Below are 23,855 nucleotides of genomic sequence, written 5' to 3'. Positions count from 1 at the left end.
TGGAAGTGGCGCTGTCTCGAGAATGCAGTAACCCCTGTTGCAGACCAGGTGTCACACTGAAAACGCTCCGGGCGGACTTTTCTGTTAGCCTGAACCGAGGGCTTCACCCGATCGCATGGAATACTTTTTGGGACGCCGGATTCATTATGCTGTAGAGGGTTATGGCGTGGGCCAAATCGTATGATCTACCAGATGGCGATCAAATAATTGGAAAATTGTTTTTGGAATCCAACCGGCCAAAGGTAAGAGCAATTTGACGTAAATTTCATCTTGATTGTGCAAGGATTTCATAGCCATCCCACAGATCAGCCTATGTTGTAGTAATAACGAATGCCGTTATTGGCAATCAATTAATCAGAAACGCCCCCCCCCCCCCCCCCTGCCCCCCCTTTCATGCATTCATGATGGAACATAATACCGATCATATGCATTTGGATTTTTAACTGTATCGTGTGTAGGGACGAAACACCAATGGATTTAACGTTATTAGCGTTGCGCCTTATAAATAGCCTCACAGGAATTATCCCAGATCATTCTGATATAACACTCATATTCACCACGGTATAAAACGGGAACGTATCGATGGAATTTTTTTTTATTTTTTGCATCTTGAATGGAAGGTTCTTACTGTCAATTGACAATTATATTGGATCCATAGCTATAATATAAAATATAGGTTTAGCTCTACAAACAACGTGACACACAGTGAGAGTTTGTAATGGAAAGCTGGCCTGACTACAGCGGGCCCCGTCTAATGGCTGGCACCCAATGTGTTAAAGAAGGCGGGGCCCTAGGCACAGTGTCAGATCTGCCTAGTGGGCAGGGCGGCCCTGGCAGGGAGTCATCTTGTACATATCATTCTTTCTCATTCATATTTGAGGTCATTGGTGAATTATTTATAACAGAATGGTTGATGTTGGAAAGGACAACACTGAGGGAAAAAAGCCATTTGGCCCCTCTTAGTAGCCTAGTGCTTCTGCACATGCCATCCAGAGATTTCTGCCATGGAGTCTGTGGTTACCATGGCAAATCAAATCAAATCAAATTAATTTGTAAGGCCCGACAACACACGTTAATGTCCACATGGGCCGGACACGTCTTCTCAAGTCAAGAAGAAACATCACAATAAATCAAGAACAAAACAAAAACACCATGAAGTCCAAATATTTTTAAATAAATAAAATAAATTAATGCAACATATATGTGAATAGAATAGATATATGTAGTAAGCATATTATGTGAATAGAATAGAAGTACTTGACCCAGCAATGAACTCAACGTCTAAACCACGTTGACAGACCACGGACAGAAGACAGTAAAGGTGCTCCCATAGTCGAGCAGACTGTACACAGAGCAGACTCCGCGGAGGTCCGCGCGGCTCTTTGAGCTTTCATAGTCGAGCAGATCTCAGCGGACGTCCGCGGTCTATTTCCTACATTTCTCGCACCAGTTTTACTACATTTCCCACAAAAAAAGTTTTACGCACTTGAATAACAGGTATATAGGCAGCGAGATGCAATGTACCGTATAGGCTTGAGGTGGACAGCGCGTGGTGCTGAAATGAAACACACATTGCATGAAATAAAAGCACCAGTTTTATTTAAAAATATTGGAAATGGAGATAACATTCTATGTTATCTCCGTTTCCAATATTTCGAAATAAAACTGGCAATTTTACACACTTCATTTAGAAAAGCCATTCAAACATCTCTCTTGGCACGGAGCGAGTGGTCAGAGTAAAATGCAGATCGGCGTCACATTAAATGCAGTTCGATGTCAACCAAAACGCCGAGCAGCGTTTTGTGTGACACCAAGTCAGCGGCGCGGATGTCCGCGCGTCAGAAAATAGTAGCTTCGCACCTGTGGGTCTGCTGTCCGCTGAGATCAAAGCTCAAAGAGCCGCGCGGACCTCCGCGGAGTCTGCTCTGTGTACAGTCTGCTCGACTATGGGAGCGCCTTAAGAAGCTGATCCATGGCCTCTGTGGTGCACGTAGAACAGTCACTGCAATCTTGGCCAAGACCCCGAAACATCCACCACCTTGGTCAGCACTACGAGACAACCACTCAGAGAGATGGGGAGATGGGGGGGGGGGGGGGGGGGGGGGATTGGGGGGGGGGGGGGTTAGAGAGTTCCCATGTTTGTAGTGGGCGGAGATGGAGCAATAAATACATGTAGTGAGCATATGCATACATGGTGACAGTAGAATCAAAGTATATAAGAAAATTATGAAATTGAGTAATAGATGGAACTAAGAACTACTGCAAGCGTATATGTATACAGGATGATATACAAGACAATGGCTCATGGCCATATGCCCCAGGGGGCAAGAGGAACCACTCAGAATTGGTCAGGGCAGAGCAGGTAAGGTTCAGCGCTGCAGGCCAGACAGAGGGGGGTATGAAGCTGTTCCATGGGACCGGTTGAGACAGAGACAGAGGTTAAAAAGGTTCTCCCACTGCGGAGGGTAGTGTGATCCTCCCACGCGTTACACCTCCCCAGTGAGAGTCCTCGCTGTCAGGTGAAAAGAAGCGGCTGGCTGTCTCCACATGTGTCGGAGGAAGCATGTGATAGACTTCAGGGCTCCCTAGACCGGCAAGTGGGGGGCAAATGCGCGCAATGACCAGGAAGGGGAGGGGGGAATTGGCATAACGACTAAATTGGGATGGGAGAAAAATACCGAAAAAAGGGAGGAGAAAAAGTTGATTAAAAAATAAACAAAAATTTAAACGCACAATATTCCCTTTGGAACCAAATGTACCTAAAGGTTCAAAAGATTTTTTTTTATTTAATTTTTTTTCATACAGTCAACATATTCTTAAATAATAGCGCTGCCCGAGGCTGGGCATGATACAGTCAACATATAGCAAGAGAGAGAGAGAGAGAGAGAGAGAGAGAGAGAGAGAGAGAGAGAGAGAGAGAGAGCGAGAGCGAGAGAGAGCTCCCGTTCTACAGTCAATATACAGTGTTATCGCTTTGTAACACTGTACAAATTTCTCCACAACACACATGTACAAGTGGCAGTAATGCAGAAAATCCAGCAAGGGATGAAGCAGTGTAGAAAACAGGTGGAGTTTTTGCCTAGCAATGGGAATGCTTTGGCTGTACTGTGTAGATAGAAGTACACACTCTAGTGTTGATGTCTTTGTTTACAAGGCTTCAGGTATGGTTGCTCTGCTACAAACACAGTAGAGCAGCTGTGTGCGCATCCAACCTGTTTTAGGCCAGGTGCAGGATAAAACGAAATGTGACTGAAGGAAAAATTGCAATGGACTGACACAATTGACAACTATAAGCAATGCAATGCTCAGAGAGAGAGAGAGAGAGAGAGAGAGAGAGAGAGAGAGAGAGAGAGAGAGAGAGAGAGAGAGTCTGTGATGATCCAGACAGAGAGAGTCTGTGGTCCAGAGAGAGAGAGAGAGATGAGTCTGTGGTCCAGACAGAGAGAGAGAGAGAGAGAGAGAGAGAGAGAGAGAGAGAGAGAGAGAGAGAGAGAGGATAGATGGGTCTGTGGTCCAGACAGAGAGAGAGAGAGAGAGATAAGCAAGACAGCTAAGATGAGCCCCTAAAGGATATTCAACTTTTAATGGAAGAACAAAACAGAAGGAAAAGATAACTTCACAAAGGCAACATGAATATACATAGATCGAAAAGGACAAAGATCAACACTTAAATCCAAAGAGAAGAGGGTCTATACCAGAGAAAACAAAGTAGCAAGGAGCCAACGGCCGACATCAGCTAAATAGGCTAACTGCAAATAGAGTGGCCAGGTACTGACACTAGCTCGACAGAACGTTAGCTACGACAGCTAGCCGGCCCGCTTGGCTCAATATAACGTTAGCTACGACAGCTAGCCGACCCGCTTGGCTCAATATAACGTTAGCTACGACAGCTAGCCGACCCGCTTGGCTCAATATAATGTTAGCTACGATAGCTAGCCGGCCCGCTTGGCTCAACATAACGTCTACGACAGCTAGCCGGCCCGCTAGCTCAACATAACGTTGGCTACGATAGTTAGCCGGCCCGCTAGCTCAACATAACATTAGCTACGATAGCTAGCCGGCCCGCTAGCTCAACATAACATTAGCTACGATAGCTAGCCGGCCCGCTAGCTCAACATAAGGTTAGCTATGATAGCTAGCAAGCCCGCTGGTCCAACAGAACGTCAGCTACGATAGCTAGCCGGCCCGCTGGCTCCACATAACGTTAGCCAACATAACGTTAGCCACGATAGCTAGCCGGCCCGAGAGAGAGAGAGAGAGAGATATCTCCACGGCGGGAATAGAATAGAGTGCATTAAAAACTCACCAAACGTCCAAGAGGATGGAGACAACCGCGTGGAGTTGATGAAGTTCATCTGCCGAACGACCGTCCTCTTCATCTTGGAATAACAATGCTGCACGCGCTCTCTCTAGGTTAGCTAACGCTAGTTAGCCTTTAGCTAAGCTACTAGCCGACATGGCTATCCCGACTGAACCACACGTTAGCACTCGATATTATAACGTAGCTAAAGCTAACTAGCTGTCCCTGCCTTTAGCTAAGCCGACATGGCTAGCCTGACTGAACTTTCTAACATGCAACAACTTTCATCTTCAGTCCATCTGCCGAACGACCGTCCTCTTCGTCTTGGCTGGCATAACTTCCAATGCTGCACGCGCGAAATAGTCAGACGCAGCTGACGCACGCCGGCTGACTGTACACATGTAACCCCTCCCTTCGTTGAAACCAATAGTATGTCTGCTGCAGAGCCCCAGAGCTCCAATAGTGTATCTGCAGAGCCGCAGAGCCAGGAACAAGTCAGACACATTCTACAAACGTGTCTAATGTGAAATATATAAGCATATAAGCAAAACTAGATTTTAGGTCTGTGATGAAAAAGGGCCTCTCGGGAAGGGGGGCCTCGCATAAAAAAATTAAAATTAAAATAATAATAATAATTTTTTTTTTTTTTTAAATAAAAAAAAATTGCGAGGCCCCCCTTCCCGCTCGCACACCCCCTGAGGCGGCCCTGATTGTACCCATCATTATACCCAGTCTGCCACCGTTGAAAGCCTATGGAGATGTTTACCTTCTTTGCAGGGCTATAACTTTTTTAATTGTATTGTTATATTGACATTACTATGGCCCATTCAACATCGATTATCTATCGTTCCGGATGTGGGAACGTTATATTTTTTCATTCATACATTGTTGTGTTAATACCGTCTAGAATATAAGTATGTTTTTAAGCTTTTCTGCTGTAATTCCAAAAACGCTAGTTATAGGCCCAAACGCAATATGATAGATTATCGATTGCCGTTTCTTTCCTATACACGCTATATTAAAAAATTCCAATGTATATGATCGGTATACATTATGCTTCATCATGCGTGAAGGAAAGGGGGGACGGGGGTCGTCTATAATTCCTTGATCGTCAGTAACGGCTTTATTTAGTATGGGTTGATATATTGATCAGACTGTTTGCAAACAAAGAAATGCACAATCCAAACAAGGCCAAATATAATAATAATAATAATAATAATAATAATAATAATAATAATAATAATAATAATAATAATAATAATAATAATAATAATAATAATAATAATAATAATAATAATAATAATAATAACAATGATAATAATAATTCATTTTATTTACTGTATATAGCGTTTTTCAAGAACCCAAAGACGCTGTCAATAAGTGTAGCACTTGTGTCACTAACAGTAACAGCTGTTCGCCACGGACCAGTTCTAGATTCGAATGAGGAGAGGAGTAATATACCCAGTTAAAGGAATAGTAGACCAGAGACAAGGTTATAACAGTGACCGGTATTTTATTCTTAACAGCAGTGCTAGCTAGACAATTTCAATACATACAGTGAGTAACGTGAAGTAGTGTGAAATATCCCTTTTTAGGTTATTTCTCGAACCACTCCTTCTTTCAGGAGGGTTAGTTCGATATCATGTTATAGGTTGATTGGATCAACACATTCGGTTCGGTTCGACTCCTTCTCTCAAGAAGGTTAGTTCGGTATCAGGTTCTAGGTTTAAGGTTGGACATTAGATGTATCCCCTTTTCGTTAGTAACTCGTTATCTTTTCTTCTGCAATTACAGATCAGTAAACTCTATATCAGTTTATCATTTCAGTTCGGTAGGTAAGTGTTTAAACATTAATTTAAACCTTTAAGTGTGCAGGGAATGCAAGTACCTTATTAGGTGAGATGACCCTTCAAACTCTTCCTTTGCAGGTGTAATACCAACAAAGTACCAATGGAAATATTCAAGGTTATAGGAATGCAAATACCTTATTAGGTGAAATTACCCTTTAAACTATCTTTCTTTACAGGAGAACCATCAGCGATTCAACTATAATCAATATGTTATCAATGAGATTCAAGTATCTTACTGGGTGCATTGACCCTTTAACTCTTCCTCTTTACAGGAGAACATCAGTGGTTCAGGTATCTTATTGGGTGAATTTACCCTTTAACTCTCCCTTTTTACAGGAGAAATATCAGTAGTTCAAGTATCTTACTGGGTGCATTGACCCTTTAACTCTCCATTTTTACAGGAGAAACATCAGTAGTTCAAGTATCTTATTGGGTGCATTGACCCTTTAACTCTCCCTTTTTACAGGAGAAATATCAGTACCCATATATACAATGTGCATCAATCAAATACAAAATACAATATCAAAATACAAAAGGTGAAACGGGGTCAAAAGCCCTTGGAAGTCCTTGTGTTCAAGTTCAATCAGTTCGTATCATAGAAAAGGATATGAAGGTCCTTGGAAGTTCTTGTGATTCAAGTTCAATTAGTTCGTTAATTCCTGATCCACTTCCACACTGGGAATGAGGAAGGTAATTCACAATCCTACCAGATTTTTGAGGCAACAGGGGGTAACAGATCAGGCTCCTGGGTATAGCCCTGATCTAGATCTGAGGTTCTTAGGATTGGCTCGCCATCTTGTGTCGGTCCGGCACACTGCCTCGTCCCGCGTGGGCACACGTGATGAGTGGTGGTCGGTCGGGACTCCTGGGAACTCTTCCCGGGGGTGGGAACGGGGTGGTAGAAAACCTGGCCTGCATAACAGGCATTCAGAAAATAAAAGCTATTTACCATCTTTCATTGCTTTATCATATTTTCATTGCTTTTAGAATGAATAATCAATCAGGCTACTTTTGGCTATGCTAAGCTAAAGTAGGCTACAATATCACAGCACATGGGAACGTCCATTTGACTTATGCTAAATTAGGCTAAGGTGCACTTGCACAGTCTCTGGAGCGTAACAGTAAGAAGCATTTTGTATAAAAGTATTCTGTACTTCTGTATGACAACTATTAAAGAAACTTGAAACTTGAAACTTGAGCACATGGGAACATTCCTCACATTCCATATTAAACTCCCAAAAGCAGTCGAAATGTATATAGACCATTTTCTTATCATACAGCATATCAATACAATTATAAGTACTTCTGAAATGGTTTCTTTCTAGTTTTAATTTAACCAAATTGAGCTTGGAGCTTCGCTAGCATGACTCAGGATGAAGCTACATTATTAGCTAGCATACAGTTCGCCGACGTGCTCGTGTCATGCGGATATCGTTGTTAGCCGATTAGCATTGAGCTAGCGATTTTTTACATTCGACAATGAAACAGCACAATATTGATGAAACCCACCAAAACTGCCTCTGGAAGTGGTATGTTCTTTAACAGCAACAACCTCTTCGGTTTTGTAACTGGGGGAATCTTTTATGACTGTTTGATAACTATTTCGTGGTGCTAGTTCATTTCGGTTCTATCAGCATTCAGTATCTGGTCATTCTCCGTCAATCTCTAATCTCCTAACTCACGTTCTGAGGTAACTTAAAGGGGCAGTGAGGCAATTCAAAGGATTTGGTCAAAAGCGTTGTTAACCTCACATGAATATACATATAACCCAATAACATTAACTATTTATGTTCTTATTCAATGGCATTAACTATTTATGTTCCTATAACTAAATAGTTATGAATCTGAAACCTGGGTTACATCCTCCCCTTCTTTCCTAATGCACGTCCCTGTGCATGATATCCCAGGACTACATTATCTCAGTCCTATGGGGTTCTTGGGAGTTAGGGTCATCTAAAGAGTCTGCGATTACTGAGTTTAGACTCTGGAATAATGACTGGATTATCGTTACTAGTGGGTTCCCTAGTCTCGGATAAATCAGAACTTTTGGTCTTGTCGACTTTCTTGGGTGTTCATCTCTGACATCTCTTTCCTCTTCTTTTTCCACATCGTCTTGGACATCCTCCTGTCCATCTGGTTCGGTTTCCGGTTCATCCATGTTAGTATTGTTCTCCTCTGAACTCATAACTGGTAAGGTCTCTTCAGGTAAGTTGTTCTCGTCTGTGTCTCTTCCTAGTAGGGTTTCCTCTTCCTGATCCATGTCAGGTAAGTCTTTTTCCCAATCCGCTGTATCTGGGTCAGGTAAACTGCCTTCAGGTCTCACTGCGGATGGGATATTCTTGTTCAGTGTCGTTGGGTCAGCAGTTGTCCCTGGAGCTCCCTCAGGAAGAATGACTGCATCTGAGGGGTCTTGTTCGACAGTGGACACTGGGAGGGGTTGTGTTTCTGTGTTTCTTGTGTCAGATTTGATGGTTTCAGGATTTGATTGTACCCCTGGGGTTTCCACCACTAGACCTCCATGGTCATAGTGATAAGTGAGATCAAGATAGTCATCATCTGGGTCTTCTCCCTCTGATTCATTCAAGCTTTCTTCTCTTGGGCTCTGTCGAGTTCTTGGTCGCTTAGGTTTGTCTTTTACAGTAGGTCCATCATCCACAGGGGTCATAGGAAGGAATCCGCAAGGTAGCAGTAGATCTCAGTGGAGCGTTCGTAGTGGACCATCTCTGGTTTCAGGTCTCACTACATAGACTGGGACATTTCCAGTTTGTTTCACTACAATGTAGATATCTGCTTCCCACCGGTCTGCTAGCTTGTGCTTGCCTCTGATGCAGACGTTTCTGACGAGAACCCTGTCACCTTCCTGCAGGGTAGACTCAACAACTCATTTGTCGAATCTTGCTTTGTTACGGTCCGCCATCTTCTTTGCATTTTCTGTAGCTACTCTGTAACTTGCTTCAAGGTGGGATCTCAGACTGCGGACGTACTGCGAGTGTGAGCCTGGCTGGTAGTTGACAGGTAAGTTGAAGGCTATGTCCACAGGCAATCTTGGCTGTCGCCCAAACATCAGCTCATATGGGGTAAATCCAGTAGTGTCGTTCTTAGTACAGTTGTAGGCATGCACTAGAGGTTTGACGTAGTCTCGCCAATGGCTTTTCTTTTGATTCTCCAGGGTGCCCAGCATATTAAGCAGGGTCCTGTTGAAGCGTTCAACTGGGTTTCCCCTTGGATGGTATGGGGTGGTTCGTATCTTTTTGATCCCGGCTAGCTCACACAGCTCTTTAATTGTGCGGGACTGGAAATCTGCACCTTGGTCGCTGTGGAGCTTCTCCGGGATACCATAGTGGACAATGAAGTGGTCCCATAGGCATTTAGCGACCGTCCGCGCTTTTTGATTTGCGGTAGGGATCGCTATTGCATATTTCGTAAAGTGGTCCGTAATGACCAAGATGTCTTTTGTGTTGCCTGAGTCTGGTTCCAGGCTGAGAAAGTCCATGCACAGCAACTCGAGTGGTCGTGTGGCTGTGATGTTCACCAACGGGGCAGCTTTCTCTTGTGGAACTTTACGCCGTACACATCGGTTGCAGGTCCTGATGTTTCTACTTCAGCTGACATTTTGGGCCAATAGAATCGCTTTTGGACAAGGTCTAGGGTTCGGTCCACGCCCATGTGGCCCATGTCATCGTGAAGGCTCTTTAAGACCATGGGTCTCAGGTCTTCAGGCAGCACAAGTTGATGGTGGGTCTGTGCGCCTTCTTCTCTCTTCCGGTACAGGACTCTGTCCAATACTTCTAACCGGTTCCACTCTCTTAGTAGAAGGTAAAGTTAGGGTGTGTCGGTGGAGGTTTCTCCCCTGACTCCACAAGCTGTAGTACTTGATGGATACAGGTGTCGGCTCTTTGCTTTTCTTTCATTTCGGCTGGAGTTGAACTTGGGTGGATCTTCTCCTTGGAAGCTGTCTGGGATTGCACTTGGGTGGAGGGCAAGTGATACCACCGATGCAATGCTGGATGGTGTCTCTTTAGAGCCGTTGTCGATCACTTCGCGAACTAAGTGTCTTTCACAGATGGCTCTAATGATGTCTTCATTCATGCTTGCGTGCTCTGGTTCGGAGAGGTGTCCTTTCGCAAACTGTTGTATTCTTTCTATCTCTTTTCTCGATATTGGGTCATCAGCTGGTCTGCTGTGTGGTCGTCTGGACAGCCCATCAGCATCTTGATTCTGTTTTCTAGCTCTGTATTGCAGCTGGAAATTGAAGGTTGATAGATCGGATAACCATCTGTAGCTTGCGGCATCAAGCTTAGCAGTGGTATGGACGTATGTCAGTGGGTTGCTATCTGTGACAGCGAGAAATGGTCTTCCGTAGAGGTAATCCTGGAACTTCTCAGTTACCGACCATTTTAAGGCAAGGAACTCCAATTTATGGGCAGGATACCTGGTTTCACATCTTGACAATCCGCGGCTTGCATAAGCGATGACACGCTTCTGTCCTTGCTGCTCCTGGTAGTGTGCTTGCATCTGTGTGCAATATGTAGGACTGCTTGGGGTTGGCAAAACCGAGAACAGGGGCAGTTGTCAGCCTTTCTATGATAGCGTCGAAAGCTGTCTGGCAAGCGGGGGTCCATCTGTCATCGAAGGGATCTTTAGGGTCGTGATACTTCTCGGTGTTCACTGTAGCTTTTCTGTGCTTCTTCGTTGGAGGGTATCCGGCGGTAAGTGCATTGAGTGGTTTCACTATCTTTGAATAGTCTTTGACGAATCTACGGTAGTAACCGCAGAATCCTAGAAATGCTCTCAGTTCTTTCAGTTTGGTTGGCTTTGGCCAGGTTTTGAGTGCGGTTGTCTTTTCTGGGTCCGTTTCGACTCCTTTCACAGACACTATGTGGCCTAGATACCTTACAGAGGTCTTGAAGAATTTGCACTTTTCGGGTGATAGTTTTAGCCCATACTCTTTCAGATGGCTCAGGACTCGCATGAGCCTCTCCTTGTGTACTTCTAGTGTTGAAGAGAAGACGATTAGATCGTCCAGGAAGACGAGGGCTTGCTTCAAGTTCAGTTCTCCCACGCACGCTCCATAAGCCTCTGGAACGTGCTTAGGGCATTTGTTACTCCTTGAGGAATCCTATTGAACTCAAAGAATCCCAGCGGGCAGACAAATGCTGTCTTGTGCTTGTCCTTCTCTTCCATTTCGATCTGGTAAAAACCAGATTTGAGATCCAGCACTGAGAACCATTTGGATCCAGTGAGTGCTGAAAAGGAATCCTCCAGGTTGGGTAGGGCGTATGAGTCCTTTACTGTTTGGAGGTTCAGTTTCCTATAGTCTATGCATAGTCTGACATCGCCGTTCTTCTTCCTGACGACTACAATTGGCAACGAGAATGGTGATTCAGATTCTCGGATGACTTCAGCATCGAGGAGCTGTTGAATGTGGTTGTGCACAGCTTCTATATCTTGAGGGTGTATAGGTCTCGCCCGATGTTTGAATGGCGTCTTGTCATTGAGATTTATGTGATGCTTTATCTTGTCAGTGCATCCGAAGTCGAGATCATGGTGTGCGAAAACTTCTTGCATGGAGTTCAGCCGTTCAGTTATCCTCTCTTTCCACTCTTGGGGTACTGGAGAGTCCAAAGTCAAACTTGAGCTTTGATTTTTGGTTAGGGTCTGTCGATAGTTCTGCGTCAAGTGTCTTGAGGGACTGGACACTCATGACTGCATGTATCTCGGCTATCACAACCTTCGGGGACAGGGTGATATCATGGTCGGACTTGGTCTTGAGGATGACTGGTATACAATGTGGCAGTTTTTGTGGTAGCTCTGCTAAGCCATCTGATACCAGTATTCCACCCGGCAAGGCCGTTGACCTTGGGGACTCTATCAAGTTTCAAGTTTCCCAACTTCCTGCATTGGTTGCTCTGCAACTCACTAATCTCTCAAGGACTTTGGTCTGACCTGGAGTGATAGTTTCAGGGTCTTTGCTATGTAGTTTCACTTCGCCCATGCTGGAGTCCACATACTGTTTATGCCTGGCTCCAAGGGTTTTCAAGACTACCTTGTAGCCGTATGGCAGGGATTAGTAGTTCTGAGATGTGGTCTGCATACTGCTTGTACAGGATATCTAGGGCGTTTGTGCCTATCAGCGCTGATGACAGAGGGGAGCGCATATCAGGCACAATCAGCACTAGGGTGGGCGCTTCGATGTCTACTCCGAACATGCTCTTGGGAAACTTGATTGTAGTTTCGACGTAGCCGAGGTAAAGAATTTCCTGACCGTTGGCCCCTTCCACTTCAAGCAGGTCGTATAAGGAGTGGATGGGTAGATGAGACATGTTCTCTTGATAGAAGAAATTCGGGATCGTTGTCACTTGGGAGCCTGTATAGAGTAAGCAGCTGCACTCCTTACCTTCTATGGTTACTTGTGCAGTGCACTTAGCTCCAACCAGTCCTTTTGGTAGGGCTACTTCTTTGGTATGAGAGGCCGAGCACATATTGGACGGTTCGCCACTTCCATCTGGGACATCTCTCTCGTAACTCAGTTCCCGCCTGTCCCTCAGCAGAAACTGTCTTTAGTTTAAATCGGGCTTGGAGGCTTTGTTTTCAGCGTCCCATGCATGCTGTTTCTCCTCTAGTAATTTCTTTTTCGAGACCACCAGAGAGGGGTTTGGTTCACTCTCGCAGTGGGGTCTTATGTGTCCATCTTCTCCACATCTGAAGCAATACCAGGGTCTTGGTCTATTGCCTGTGTTGCTCTTTGAGTTTGGAGTCTCTGACTTTTGGGACTTGGGGGTACCTCTGTCAGTCGTCGGCTTCGGTTTAACTGATGTCGGGGCTTCTTGCTTGGGAGCTGGCCTCGCTTGTCTTTTCCTGCTGTCGTTCGGTATCATTCTTGTGAGCTGTGTCTGTAAATCTGCAACTAGAGCCTTTAAACTTTGGACTTCGGAGCTGGTGTCCGGGATCGGCTGTGAAGTGCATTCCTCCTCACACTGGTTCCAGATGCCTTGGTAGTTTTGAAACGTTGAGGTAATGTCTCATGCGGGATTCTTTGGAAGAGCGCTTGTCTTCTGCTGTGCGGAGTAACAGGAGGAACTCTGCAAAGGTAGGTGGATTTCTCTTTCTCTGTTCTAGCTGCAGCTTGGTTATCATGGTGTTGTCCCAGCAGCCTCTGATGAATTGTCTTAGAAGTTGCTGATCAAGATCGGTTGCAGCTACGCCTCCTCTTCTGTAGGTGGTATTCACCATCACCTGTAGTCGTGGAAGGTAAGCTGAAGGTTTCTCTCCATTGTTTTGCATTGTATGGAGGTACTTTGCAAAAAGGTCATCTCCATCTTCGACGGTTCCGAAGGCAGAGTCGAGGATCTCCAGGTACACTTCTGGAGGACATTCAGGTGTCAGGTGCTTTATGATGTCAATGGCGGGTGCCATGAGGACTTGTGTAGTTCAGACAATTTTGTGTCTTTGAGAAGAAGCCCCACATTGGAACGCCATGTCTCGTAGTCTACTTCTCTGTCGGGTCGAGGACTTCGCCCAGAGAAGAGTCTGAGTCTCAGTGATGCTTGGCTGTGCATGGCTGAGTCTTCGCATCGCACTATGTGCTCCACAATCATCTTCTGCGCCTCAGGTGGGTTGGCATCGGAGAGTTTCAGAGCAGGTTGTGCATTCTCTTGAGAGCGTGCTGGTGAAGGAGGCCGGCTGCGCTCTGGTCGGACTTGCTGCTCTGGGACTGTTCTGGGTGGAAAGCTAGCTTGTGTTGCAGCCTCCGGGACATGTTGGTGTGCTATTTAGAATAAATCCCCACCTGTTTCTTCGTCAGTTTGAGGGGTGAGGACGTCGCCGATGGTGGAGAGTTCTCTCTTGAGGACTTCCGCAAGGTCTTCGACACTCGTTTCGCTATCTCCTTTAGGTCTGAGAGGTAAGTCTGTGTAGCCGTGTTGCTGACTACAGGTACGTAAACGCTGGCTAATTCTCTAATGAGGTAACTGCCGTTGGTCGTGTCTAGTCGGTAATAGGAAAGTACCTGCGCGGCTTCGCCACTTTCGTATTCTATAATAACACGTGGATCTGGCTCTAAGTCGGAAGGGTCTACAGGGATTTTTCTCCGAATGGAGCTGTGTCTTATCAGGAAGTCATACAATTCACCGTCAGCGGCAGTATCGGTTATACCACTAACTATGACTGATTTTCACGCTGCTAGTTTGAACTACGTCCATCACTACACGATATTTAAGGCTTCTGGCCTCTAAGACTAGTCCAGTTACTGAGATATACTCCTCCTGGCTAGCTCGCCAAACTCTTCCTTTGCAGGTGTAATACCAACAAAGTACCAATGGAAATATTCAAGGTTATAGGAATGCAAATACCTTATTAGGTGAAATGACCCTTTAAACTATCTTTCTTTACAGGAGAACCATCAGCGATTCAACTATAATCAATATGTTATCAATGAGATTCAAGTATCTTACTGGGTGCATTGACCCTTTAACTCTTCCTCTTTACAGGAGAACATCAGTGGTTCAGGTATCTTATTGGGTGAATTTACCCTTTAACTCTCCCTTTTTACAGGAGAAATATCAGTAGTTCAAGTATCTTATTGGGTGCATTGACCCTTTAACTCTCCCTTTTTACAGGAGAAATATCAGTACCCATATATACAATGTGCATCAATCAAATACAAAATACAATATCAAAATACAAAAGGTGAAACGGGGTCAAAAGCTCTTGGAAGTCCTTGTGTTCAAGTTCAATCAGTTCGTATCATAGAAAAGGATATGAAGGTCCTTGGAAGTTCTTGTGATTCAAGTTCAATTAGTTCGTTAATTCCTGATCCACTTCCTCACTGGGAATGAGGAAGGTAATTCACAATCCTACCAGATTTTTGAGGCAACAGGGGGTAACAGATCAGGCTCCTGGGTATAGCCCTGATCTAGATCTGAGGTTCTTAGGGTTGGCTCGCCATCTTGTGTCGGTCCGGCACACTGCCTCGTCCCGCGTGGGCACACGTGATGAGTGGTGGTCGGTCGGGACTCCTGGGAACTCTTCCCGGGGGTGGGAACGGGGTGGTAGAAAACCTGGCCTGCATTTCAGGCATTCAGTAAATAAAAGCTATTTAACATCTTTCATTGCTTTATCATCTTTTCATTGCTTTTAGAATGAATAATCAATCAGGCTACTTTTGGCTATGCTAAGCTAAAGTAGGCTACAATATCACAGCACATGGGAATGTCCATTTGACTTATGCTAAATTAGGCTAAAGTGCACTAGCACATGGGAACATTCCTCACATTCCATATTAAACTCTCACCCAGGCAAGCAAGTAGGAACAAATTATTATTTTATTTATTGTCAAAGTATGCATAATGTTGTGTTAATTACACGACAAGAGATATGTAAGGGATAATGTATAGCTATGAGGTCATTGTCGCAAAATAATTGACCGACACGGAGTTTAGAACACAGAGGCGCCTCGCCGAGGTGTTTTAAACATCAGTGAAGGTCAATTATTTTGCGACAATGACCGAGTATAGCTATACATTATCCCGCTTATTACATGGCTAACTTACTAACAATATACCTAATTCATTTTACACCATCGACAAGATGAGATCAAATGCAGACGCAGTTGTTCTGTGGCTCTGTCAGCCCAAATAAAGTGATTATTATTATTGCCGGCAGCCGGCAGGTGTGTCTGATTGCACTGAAACAGTGTGTGTCAGTGGGCTTGATTGCTCCAGCTGCGAAAAAAACAATAATCACCGGTGGTTATCGAAAAACAATTCACCGCTGTCAGGGGCTATTGACCAATCACAATCAAGCATTTCGGCGAATGTGAAAACGCCATGTAATAAGTAATGTTAATTACCTGAAATTATTCCGTTTTGGGGGGGGGGGGGACCCTGCATATATCGGTATCGGTTGATACCGGTTGATATCGGTATCGGAAATTAAGAGTTGGACAATATCGGTATATCGGTATCGGTAAAAAAGCCAATATCGAGCATATAACCCAATAACATTAACTATTTATGTTCTTATTCAATGGCATTAACTATTTATGTTCCTATAACTAAATAGTTATGAATCTGAAACCTGGGTTACATAAGCAATACAAAGAACAGAGAAACATCGAACCACAGGGAACAAGCAACATTATGATACACAACTAACACAAGACATAAAACCACAAGTAACAAGCAACAAATATAGAAGCCAGTAGGGGAACAATCAGGGAAGTAAGGAAACCGAGGAGAGGGAGGGGGGGGGGGGGGGGGGGGGGGGCAGGAGACGGAATGAAAGTAGGGAAGGGGAAAGGAAGGTGGTAGGTTGGAGGAGGGTGGTTATGGGTAGGGAAGGTTGTATGCTTGGGAGAACAGGTAGGTTTTGAGTCGGGATTTAAAGTTGGAGAGTGAGGGAGAGTCTCTGATGGTCTGAGGGAGGGTGTTCCAAAGTCGGGGTGCAGCTCGTGAAAATGCTCAGTCTCCAAAACTTTTTATGTCAAGTATGTCAAGTACTGATTTGTATGTACCATAAATGTCTCCTTGAAGAGCCAGGAAGTTTCCTAAGTGTGAGGATTGGTCCGATTCCGCACGCTTCAAGGTACCAATTACCTTTGCACACCTGAAGTGAGTTCTAATCAGCTCGGTGGAGCCCTTATATACTCTGGTGTTCCTAACGTTCTGTGACGGGTCGTTTTGGATTACCACTGGCTGCTGCTTGTTTCCTCCCGTGTTGTACCTCGTCTGTTTCTCTCCAGGACGGCTATTGGAAGTCGCCGCTGTTGCTTTGCTCTGCCATCCGTTGGATCTCTGCCTCATAGACCGCTTTGCGCAATTGCGCCTTGGTGAGTTTTGGAACGCACTTTTTTTGGATACTCTGTTTTTCTCGCATTTTCCTGGACTCGGGACCTTTCTGTTTTTTGTGTGTTTGGGTAACACTGAAGAGGAGCCGCTTGTTGTTGTTACTGACTCAGCTAAACAATACTGGACTGCCTGTTATTCCGTTCGCTCGTCTTGTTGACATTATCTCTCTCTCTGTTTTCCCGAGTGGATCGTCAAGTAGCTGCAGAGCCGCAGAATCAGAGGCGCAACGCCACAGTGCCGTCTCTGCTCTGAAGACGAGCTGCAGAGCCGCAGACAACTCTGCCAAGAACATTTCTCCCCTTGTGCTTTTTGTTGTTTTCGCTCATTTCTGTTTTGTAAATAAATACGCCCTGGTTTTTGGCTAACTCTGAACTACCTGTCTGTGCCGTGCTATTGGGGTTGTTGACAAACCATAACACTAAGAAAGACCATAGAGACTCAAATATCTAGTGTCAAAATCTTTGGGGAGTGTTTTGTTACAAGGGATTGTTTTAAAGTATCAGAAGGAGATGCCCCGGGGCCTCTTGTTTTTAAAGGAACACGGCAACAATATGGGAAATTCGCTTACCGTTTTCATTCAACTTCTGCTTCCATTCATTGTGCTAAGCTAGGCTAGCATGGTAGCTTTCTACTGAATGCACAGAGAGGAAATTGGTACCTGAGCCTTCCTCTATCACTGGATGGATGAAGAACTACGCAAGTCCAATTTGGGTTTTTAGATGATTCCTGTTTTTTTATCTGGTTACCCTGAAATGGTGGGTTGTTGAACGGTAGTTTAGGACAGCAAAGGTTAAGTTCTGTTGGACGGTATGTCGTATTCACCTTCTAAATGGCTTCAAGGGGCAGTTCACCCAAATCATTATTTTTCCTCTTACCCTGAGTACTCTCTGTCCATCCAGATAGTTTTGGTGTGATCTGCCTAGTTCCTAGTTTTGGTGATAGATTGAAAGAGATCTACCATAGAGACGTTCTCCGTACCTCCAATACAATTGAGCTGAATGGCACTCGGTTTGTGGCAATCGACGCAGCAAAAAAAATATATATAGAAACATTTAAAACCAATGTCTCTTTCCGGAAATTATGCTCAAGATAATCCACACATCTTCTTGTGAGCAGTCTGCTTTAGGAACTATTTTCTATCAAAGTACACCCACCACACATTATCATGGGGTGTACGGTAGGAAATAGTTCAAAGTTTAAAGTAGTAATCTGCAAGTTGCTTGTTTTTTTGTTTGTTTTGGCGATCTATTGGTGATAAACAAACATTGCTGTGGGGTTTTTGCACTGTATTGAATCGTTTTCCATCTCGAGAATTCATGCTAACTACCAAGTTAGTATTCTATTCGTTACAAATAAGCTGCTGTTGGTGATGCCGGATGATTTTGGGTATGTCCTACCAGACACCAGCGTTTAGAACAGCCAAGAACAGCAAATGTTAAAACATTATTGAACTGGGTATAGACCTATTCGCTGTATACAAACACACCGTGTTCGAGCCAATCAGCAATAGCAACTGAGTCATGTGACTAAGTTGCCCCCTACCTGCATGAGCTGCTGGGCTAAAAAAGTATGACGGGGCTCTATGGAGAAACCATGACACTCCCCTGACTAAAAGTTGCTTCAAACGAAAACATCAGGATGTCATTTTGCCAAATCAGCATGGGTGTGAGTGTGAGTCTTTCACCTTTTACATAATCTAGCTTTGGCATGGATTGATTGTTTCCTTTTGCCCCCTTGATGCTCGCGCACAGGTAGAATCACTATTGTGTTTTATTAATTGGCAATAGAGAGTATAGAACTTATTGAATAATGAATTTATCATTTAAAAAGTGGTGGCAGGTCCAAAATTTATGTATTTTTTTTACATATTGCTTGCATGTTTCTCCTCCTCGGCCAAGTCCGTGTATAGTGCAGTGGTGCAGTCGTGGTCACCAGGGGCGGAGCTAGGGGGTGGCTACCTGGGCTCAAGCCCCGGATGTATTCTGAAAAGCCCCGAATCTATTTAAAAAAAAAATAAAGATTTTTTTTTTTTTTTTTTTACAATTCATCATTGTTACATGAAAATATGTTTGCACCAGATTTAGCAGAAGCTAATTTCCATCTGTGGTCTATCCAGCTGCTAACTGTATTTGAGTGAGTTAAGTCTTGGTGTTATGGTAGACTCAGACCTAAGCTTTAAATCACAATCAACAAGTTGACAAAAACTTAATTCTTCCACCTTAGAAACATAGCTAAAGTACGGCCATTTATAAATCAAAAGGACGCTGAAAACCAGATCCATGCCTTTATCTCAAGCCAACTCGACTACTGTAATGTACTCCTTACCGGCCTCCCGGAAAAATACGATGATAACTATTTTATTGCAATGCACTATTGCATTATTTTATTATATTTTACTAACTATTTTATTGCACTGCACTATTTTACTTTGTATCAGTGAATCATAGACGCCTGGCCATAAGAGCATTCGGAGCATCTCTGCTCTCCCACTATTGAACTTGGGGGAGCAAAGGTATGATCTTGCTCCACCACTTTTTGATTATATGAAAAATATGATATATCCCCCCCAATATATAAATCTAACCATAACTACGTTATGGTTAACTGAGTTTTATAGTGAAAAGAGCAGCTTTATTGGTCAAGATTGAAGGCTCTATATTGCAGGAAATTGCACGTACAGGTTCATTAAATTCAAAAGAAATCTGTCGTGGAGGGGGTCGTGCCGGACCCCCTCCAAACCACCCCTTGCCTGTCAAAAAAAATAAAAAATAAAAGGAAAAAAAATAAAATAAAAAAGGATAAAAAAGGGGCCCATCTGGGCTAAGCCCCGGATCTCCTACAATCCTAAATCCGCCCCTGGTGGTCACACGCGGTTACACGCCGTGTTACCAGCTCACTGAGGCAGAAGTACGCGCGATCGCGCACGGATGTGTACTCGCGTGTACGCACACACAAAAATGCGCTGTATCCATTCGTTGTGACTAAGTACCCGGCCACCGTTTTATATAACAAAAAGCGCAGGTAGACTAAGGCCATGGTTAGACTAGTGTATTTGTGGCGTTTTTTTATACGTTTTTGAATACGTTTCATGTCCCTATTACACAGAAATGCGTTTTTTGGCGTTTTTTTGTGGATACGGCTGAAACGCTAAATTGTGTTTGCGTTTTGGAGAAACGCTAAAATACGCGCCGACAACAGCCGTGTAGTCTGCATGAGCCGCTGTTGCGAAAACGCCCATACCATCTGCGTGCCCTTCCGGTGACACTGTCCCAAACCAAATAGCTGCAGCTACTATGTGTTGTCAAGTTATTGTTATAAGGACCCCAGTCCAAGCTACAACAGTCTGCATTCCCTTAACAATTGTTTGTATTGAGCCGTATTGTATTGTACCCATATGCAATATGTTAAATAAAGTTTACATCCATTCATTCTGCTAGCATTACCGATTGGCACTGCCACTGGATAACATGAGCTAGTGTTAGCCATCAAACCCTGTTAGCTCAGAGCTCCTCTTTCAACTTAACAAGCATTAAACAAAATGGCCCAGTCATCTATTCACCTTTGTTTAATACACACAGCGTTGTCTCTAATGTTATCTAACTACTGATAGCTCGCGATATCATCAGTTTGGTGCTGGCTAAGTAGCGTGAGCTAACGTTAGCTTCTAGCCACAATGCTATATTGTTATAATGGCATACTCCATTGACGTTAGCATGCAGCTAACAATGCTACCGATCTTTATTTAGACTAAACTATCCGCTCTTGGTGGTCACTTGTGTTGATAGTTTTGTTTCATCAACAAATGACAGGCAGAACACACAGTGAATGTATCCGTTTTGTTTATTGCACTTTTATTAGGCTTTGCTGAAAAAGAATTGCTGCATTGGGTAACTAGGCAAAAGATGGTGGCCGCCTTGTTGACATTTGCTTTGCAGGCACATTCAAGTTCTGATTGGTTGAAATTGCCTTCATGTTTGCCACCTACTGCCACCTACTGCTTTGGCAGTGTACTACATCAGTGTGCTCGGGTGACAAAAACGGAAAAAAAAACGAAAGTGTGACTCGAGGCGCACGACGTCGCGGCGAAACGCATATGACAACAATACGAAGATGAAACGAAAGGTGTAACCGCACCCTAAGTGTCTGGGTGTTGGCTATCTGAATGCATCTCCCCCTTCATTCTGTGTGACACAGGCAGTGGAGGTGAATACTAATGTGGCTCGGAATTCGTGATGGGGGTCTACCTGCTTATGATATTGAATCAAGCGTCTGTGCTGCGCGCCAGCTTTCCACGCGCACATTCACACAAATAGAGAGCAAGAAGAGCTTGTATGATAGAAAGATTGCACTTGCGTTTATGCGCTTGTGTGTGTGTGTGTGTGCGTGTGTGTGTGCGTGCGTGTGTGTGTGTGTATAAATCAGTTCTGTGCGCATGCACGTACCCGCGTGCGCGTGCACGTGGCGTGGCGTGTTACCAGTTCCCATATTACGACTGCACCACTGGATGGGAGGGGTTGTCCATGATGGCGTGGAACCCTCCTGCTATGATGGTTGTTACAAAGTTTTAATGACACAGTTAACATGGCTAAGAACAAAAGCAGGATATTTCTCTTCAGTCTTTGAATGTGACTTCCTCCCTCTGCTGTGATCCTCCAGTGATAAGATGTTTCCAGCGTTTGGTTTTGGTGCTCAGATCCCGCCTGACTTCAAGGTAAGATACTCCTCGGGAATGTCTTAATGTGAGTTATGGCGGTGTGAGTGGCACGCAGGCTGTTTGTGTTTTCCTTCGGTCATGACGTGCTTCATCAGGGGGTGTGTCTTGGATGGGGATGTGGTGGGGATTGATGTGTGGGGTGTTTGGGGGACTGGCTGTTCCAGGGGGGTTCACATGCCTTTGAGCAACACTGTACTTATTGTACTTATTTCATGCCTATTCTTATGTCTGCATGTTCTACGTTGCACTACTTTTATTGTCTTTTATACCTATTCTTATGTCTGCATTTTATACATTGTTTTTATTCTGTTGACTGAATGCTGACTGTGGGGCACTTTGGGCTGCGGTCCATGTGTGAAAGGTGCTATATAGATAGAGTTGTTATTATTTATTATTATTATATTATAAAAAATGTATGCATTTAAATGTCTAAGTCTCGACGACATTGAAAATGAGGGTGACCTCAATTGTCTTAATTTCAAAAAGATAAATTGTACTGAAAGGCAACTGAGGTTTCCCTCATTTACAGTTGCGTGGAGTTTACATACAGAGATGAGTTATCATAAATACAGCATAGAAATTACAGCATATGGATTCACAACAATAAGACAACACGACGAGGGTAGACAAAAACAAGGACAACAAATAATTTAAAACATTGTACAAAAGGATCAACAATGATTAGTGATCAGGTTCTTAAACTCTGCAATAGAGGGACTGTAGGGATTGCTGGAGTTCATTCCATGAGCTAGAGGCATCATAATAAAATGCAAATGTACCCTTTTCCAAGCAAACTCAGGGGACCTCAAAGACCAGCCATCACTAGAACAAGCTCCATAGCTCCCAACAATCCATTACAATAATTATGTGGAGGTATAAGGAGGTAGCTTACCAGTAAGGGCCTTAAAAATGAACAAATATATGTGTTTTTATATGTGTGTGTGCATGTGTGCGTGTGTGTGTGTGTGTGTTTGTGCCCGCTCGTTCGTGTATCTGTACATGGGTGTGTTTGCGTATAGTATATCTCTGTGTGTGTGTGTGTGTGTGTGTGTGTGTGTGTGTGTGTGTGTGTGTGTGTGTGTGTGTGTGTGTGTGTGTGTAGGTGTGTGTGTGTGTGTGTGTGTAGGTGTGTGTGTGTGTGTGTGTGTGTGTGTGTGTGTGTGTGTGTGTGTGTGTGTGTGTGTGTGTAGGTGTGTGTGTGTGTAGGTGTGTGTGTGTGTGTGTGTGTGTGTGTGTGTGTGTGTGTGTGTGTGTGTGTGTGTGTGTGTGTGTGTGTGTGTGTGTGTGTGTGTGAGTAGCTTTGGTTCAGCTGTTGTGGAGGCTCTGTTTGTTTTGATCAAATATCAAAGGCAAATGCAGATATGAGAGCTTGTAAATTGCATAGAAAAGTGGGTCTCAGTTAATGGAGCTGCCTGTTCTCTCTGCTGGCAGGTCTCTCATGACTTCGCTGTGAACTTTGATGAAGACAATCCTGAATGCGCCGGTAAGTTATTTTACACCCGTACAGCTGATAAGATTGTAAAATAGCACACACACACACACACACACACACACACACACACACACACACACACACACACACACACACACACACACACACACACACAAGGGGCGTAATTTTGTTTTCAATGGTGGAGGAGACACATTTGGGGGCGTGGTCAGTGGTGCGTTGGTAGGGGTGTAAAGGTACACGTATCCATACCGAACCGAACCGTTTCAGTGTGTACCGTACCATACCGAACGGCTGTGTAGTGTACCAAACGAATACAGCGGTATGTTAACCACTAACGACCGCCCACCAGGGGGCTGTTTTTTTTCACAATCTAATATAATTATTATTATTTTTTTTTTTTTACAAGTCGATTATTAATTTCAATATAGAATATTCGTTGACAGCCCTACAAGTACAATTAGTTACTGCACACTACATCACCCCTGAGTCGAACATGGAAAGCCAAACTTTCCCCCACTGTACCGAAAACCCGTACTGAACCTTGACTTCAAAACCGAGGTACGTACCGTACCATGGTTTTTGTGTACTGTTACACCCCTATGCATTGGTGATTTCATACCTAGTTGCACTGTGTTTTAATGGGCGTGGTCCGGCGAAAATGTTGAACATTTAGAATTTTAAATGTATCAAT

General features: G+C 44.1%; 1 protein-coding gene across 1 annotated transcript in view; it reads left to right on the top strand.

Moving 5' to 3' along the window:
- Positions 1–23,855, top strand: part of cpne4b (copine IVb) — a 262,123-nt gene that overhangs the window by 224,248 nt on the left and 14,020 nt on the right. Inside the window, exons 12-13 of the mRNA XM_084312573.1 lie at positions 21,654–21,708; positions 23,143–23,194. Coding sequence (XP_084168699.1) covers positions 21,654–21,708; positions 23,143–23,194 — 107 coding nt within the window. The remainder of the gene's footprint in view (positions 1–21,653; positions 21,709–23,142; positions 23,195–23,855) is intronic.

Source organism: Notolepis coatsorum (genome assembly GCF_963971535.1).
Source record: "Notolepis coatsorum genome assembly, chromosome: 4".
In the NCBI taxonomy this organism is placed as follows: domain Eukaryota; kingdom Metazoa; phylum Chordata; class Actinopteri; order Aulopiformes; family Paralepididae; genus Notolepis; species Notolepis coatsorum.
The sequence above is the reverse complement of the archived record's forward strand: the minus strand, read 5'-3'. Positions and strand labels throughout refer to the sequence as shown.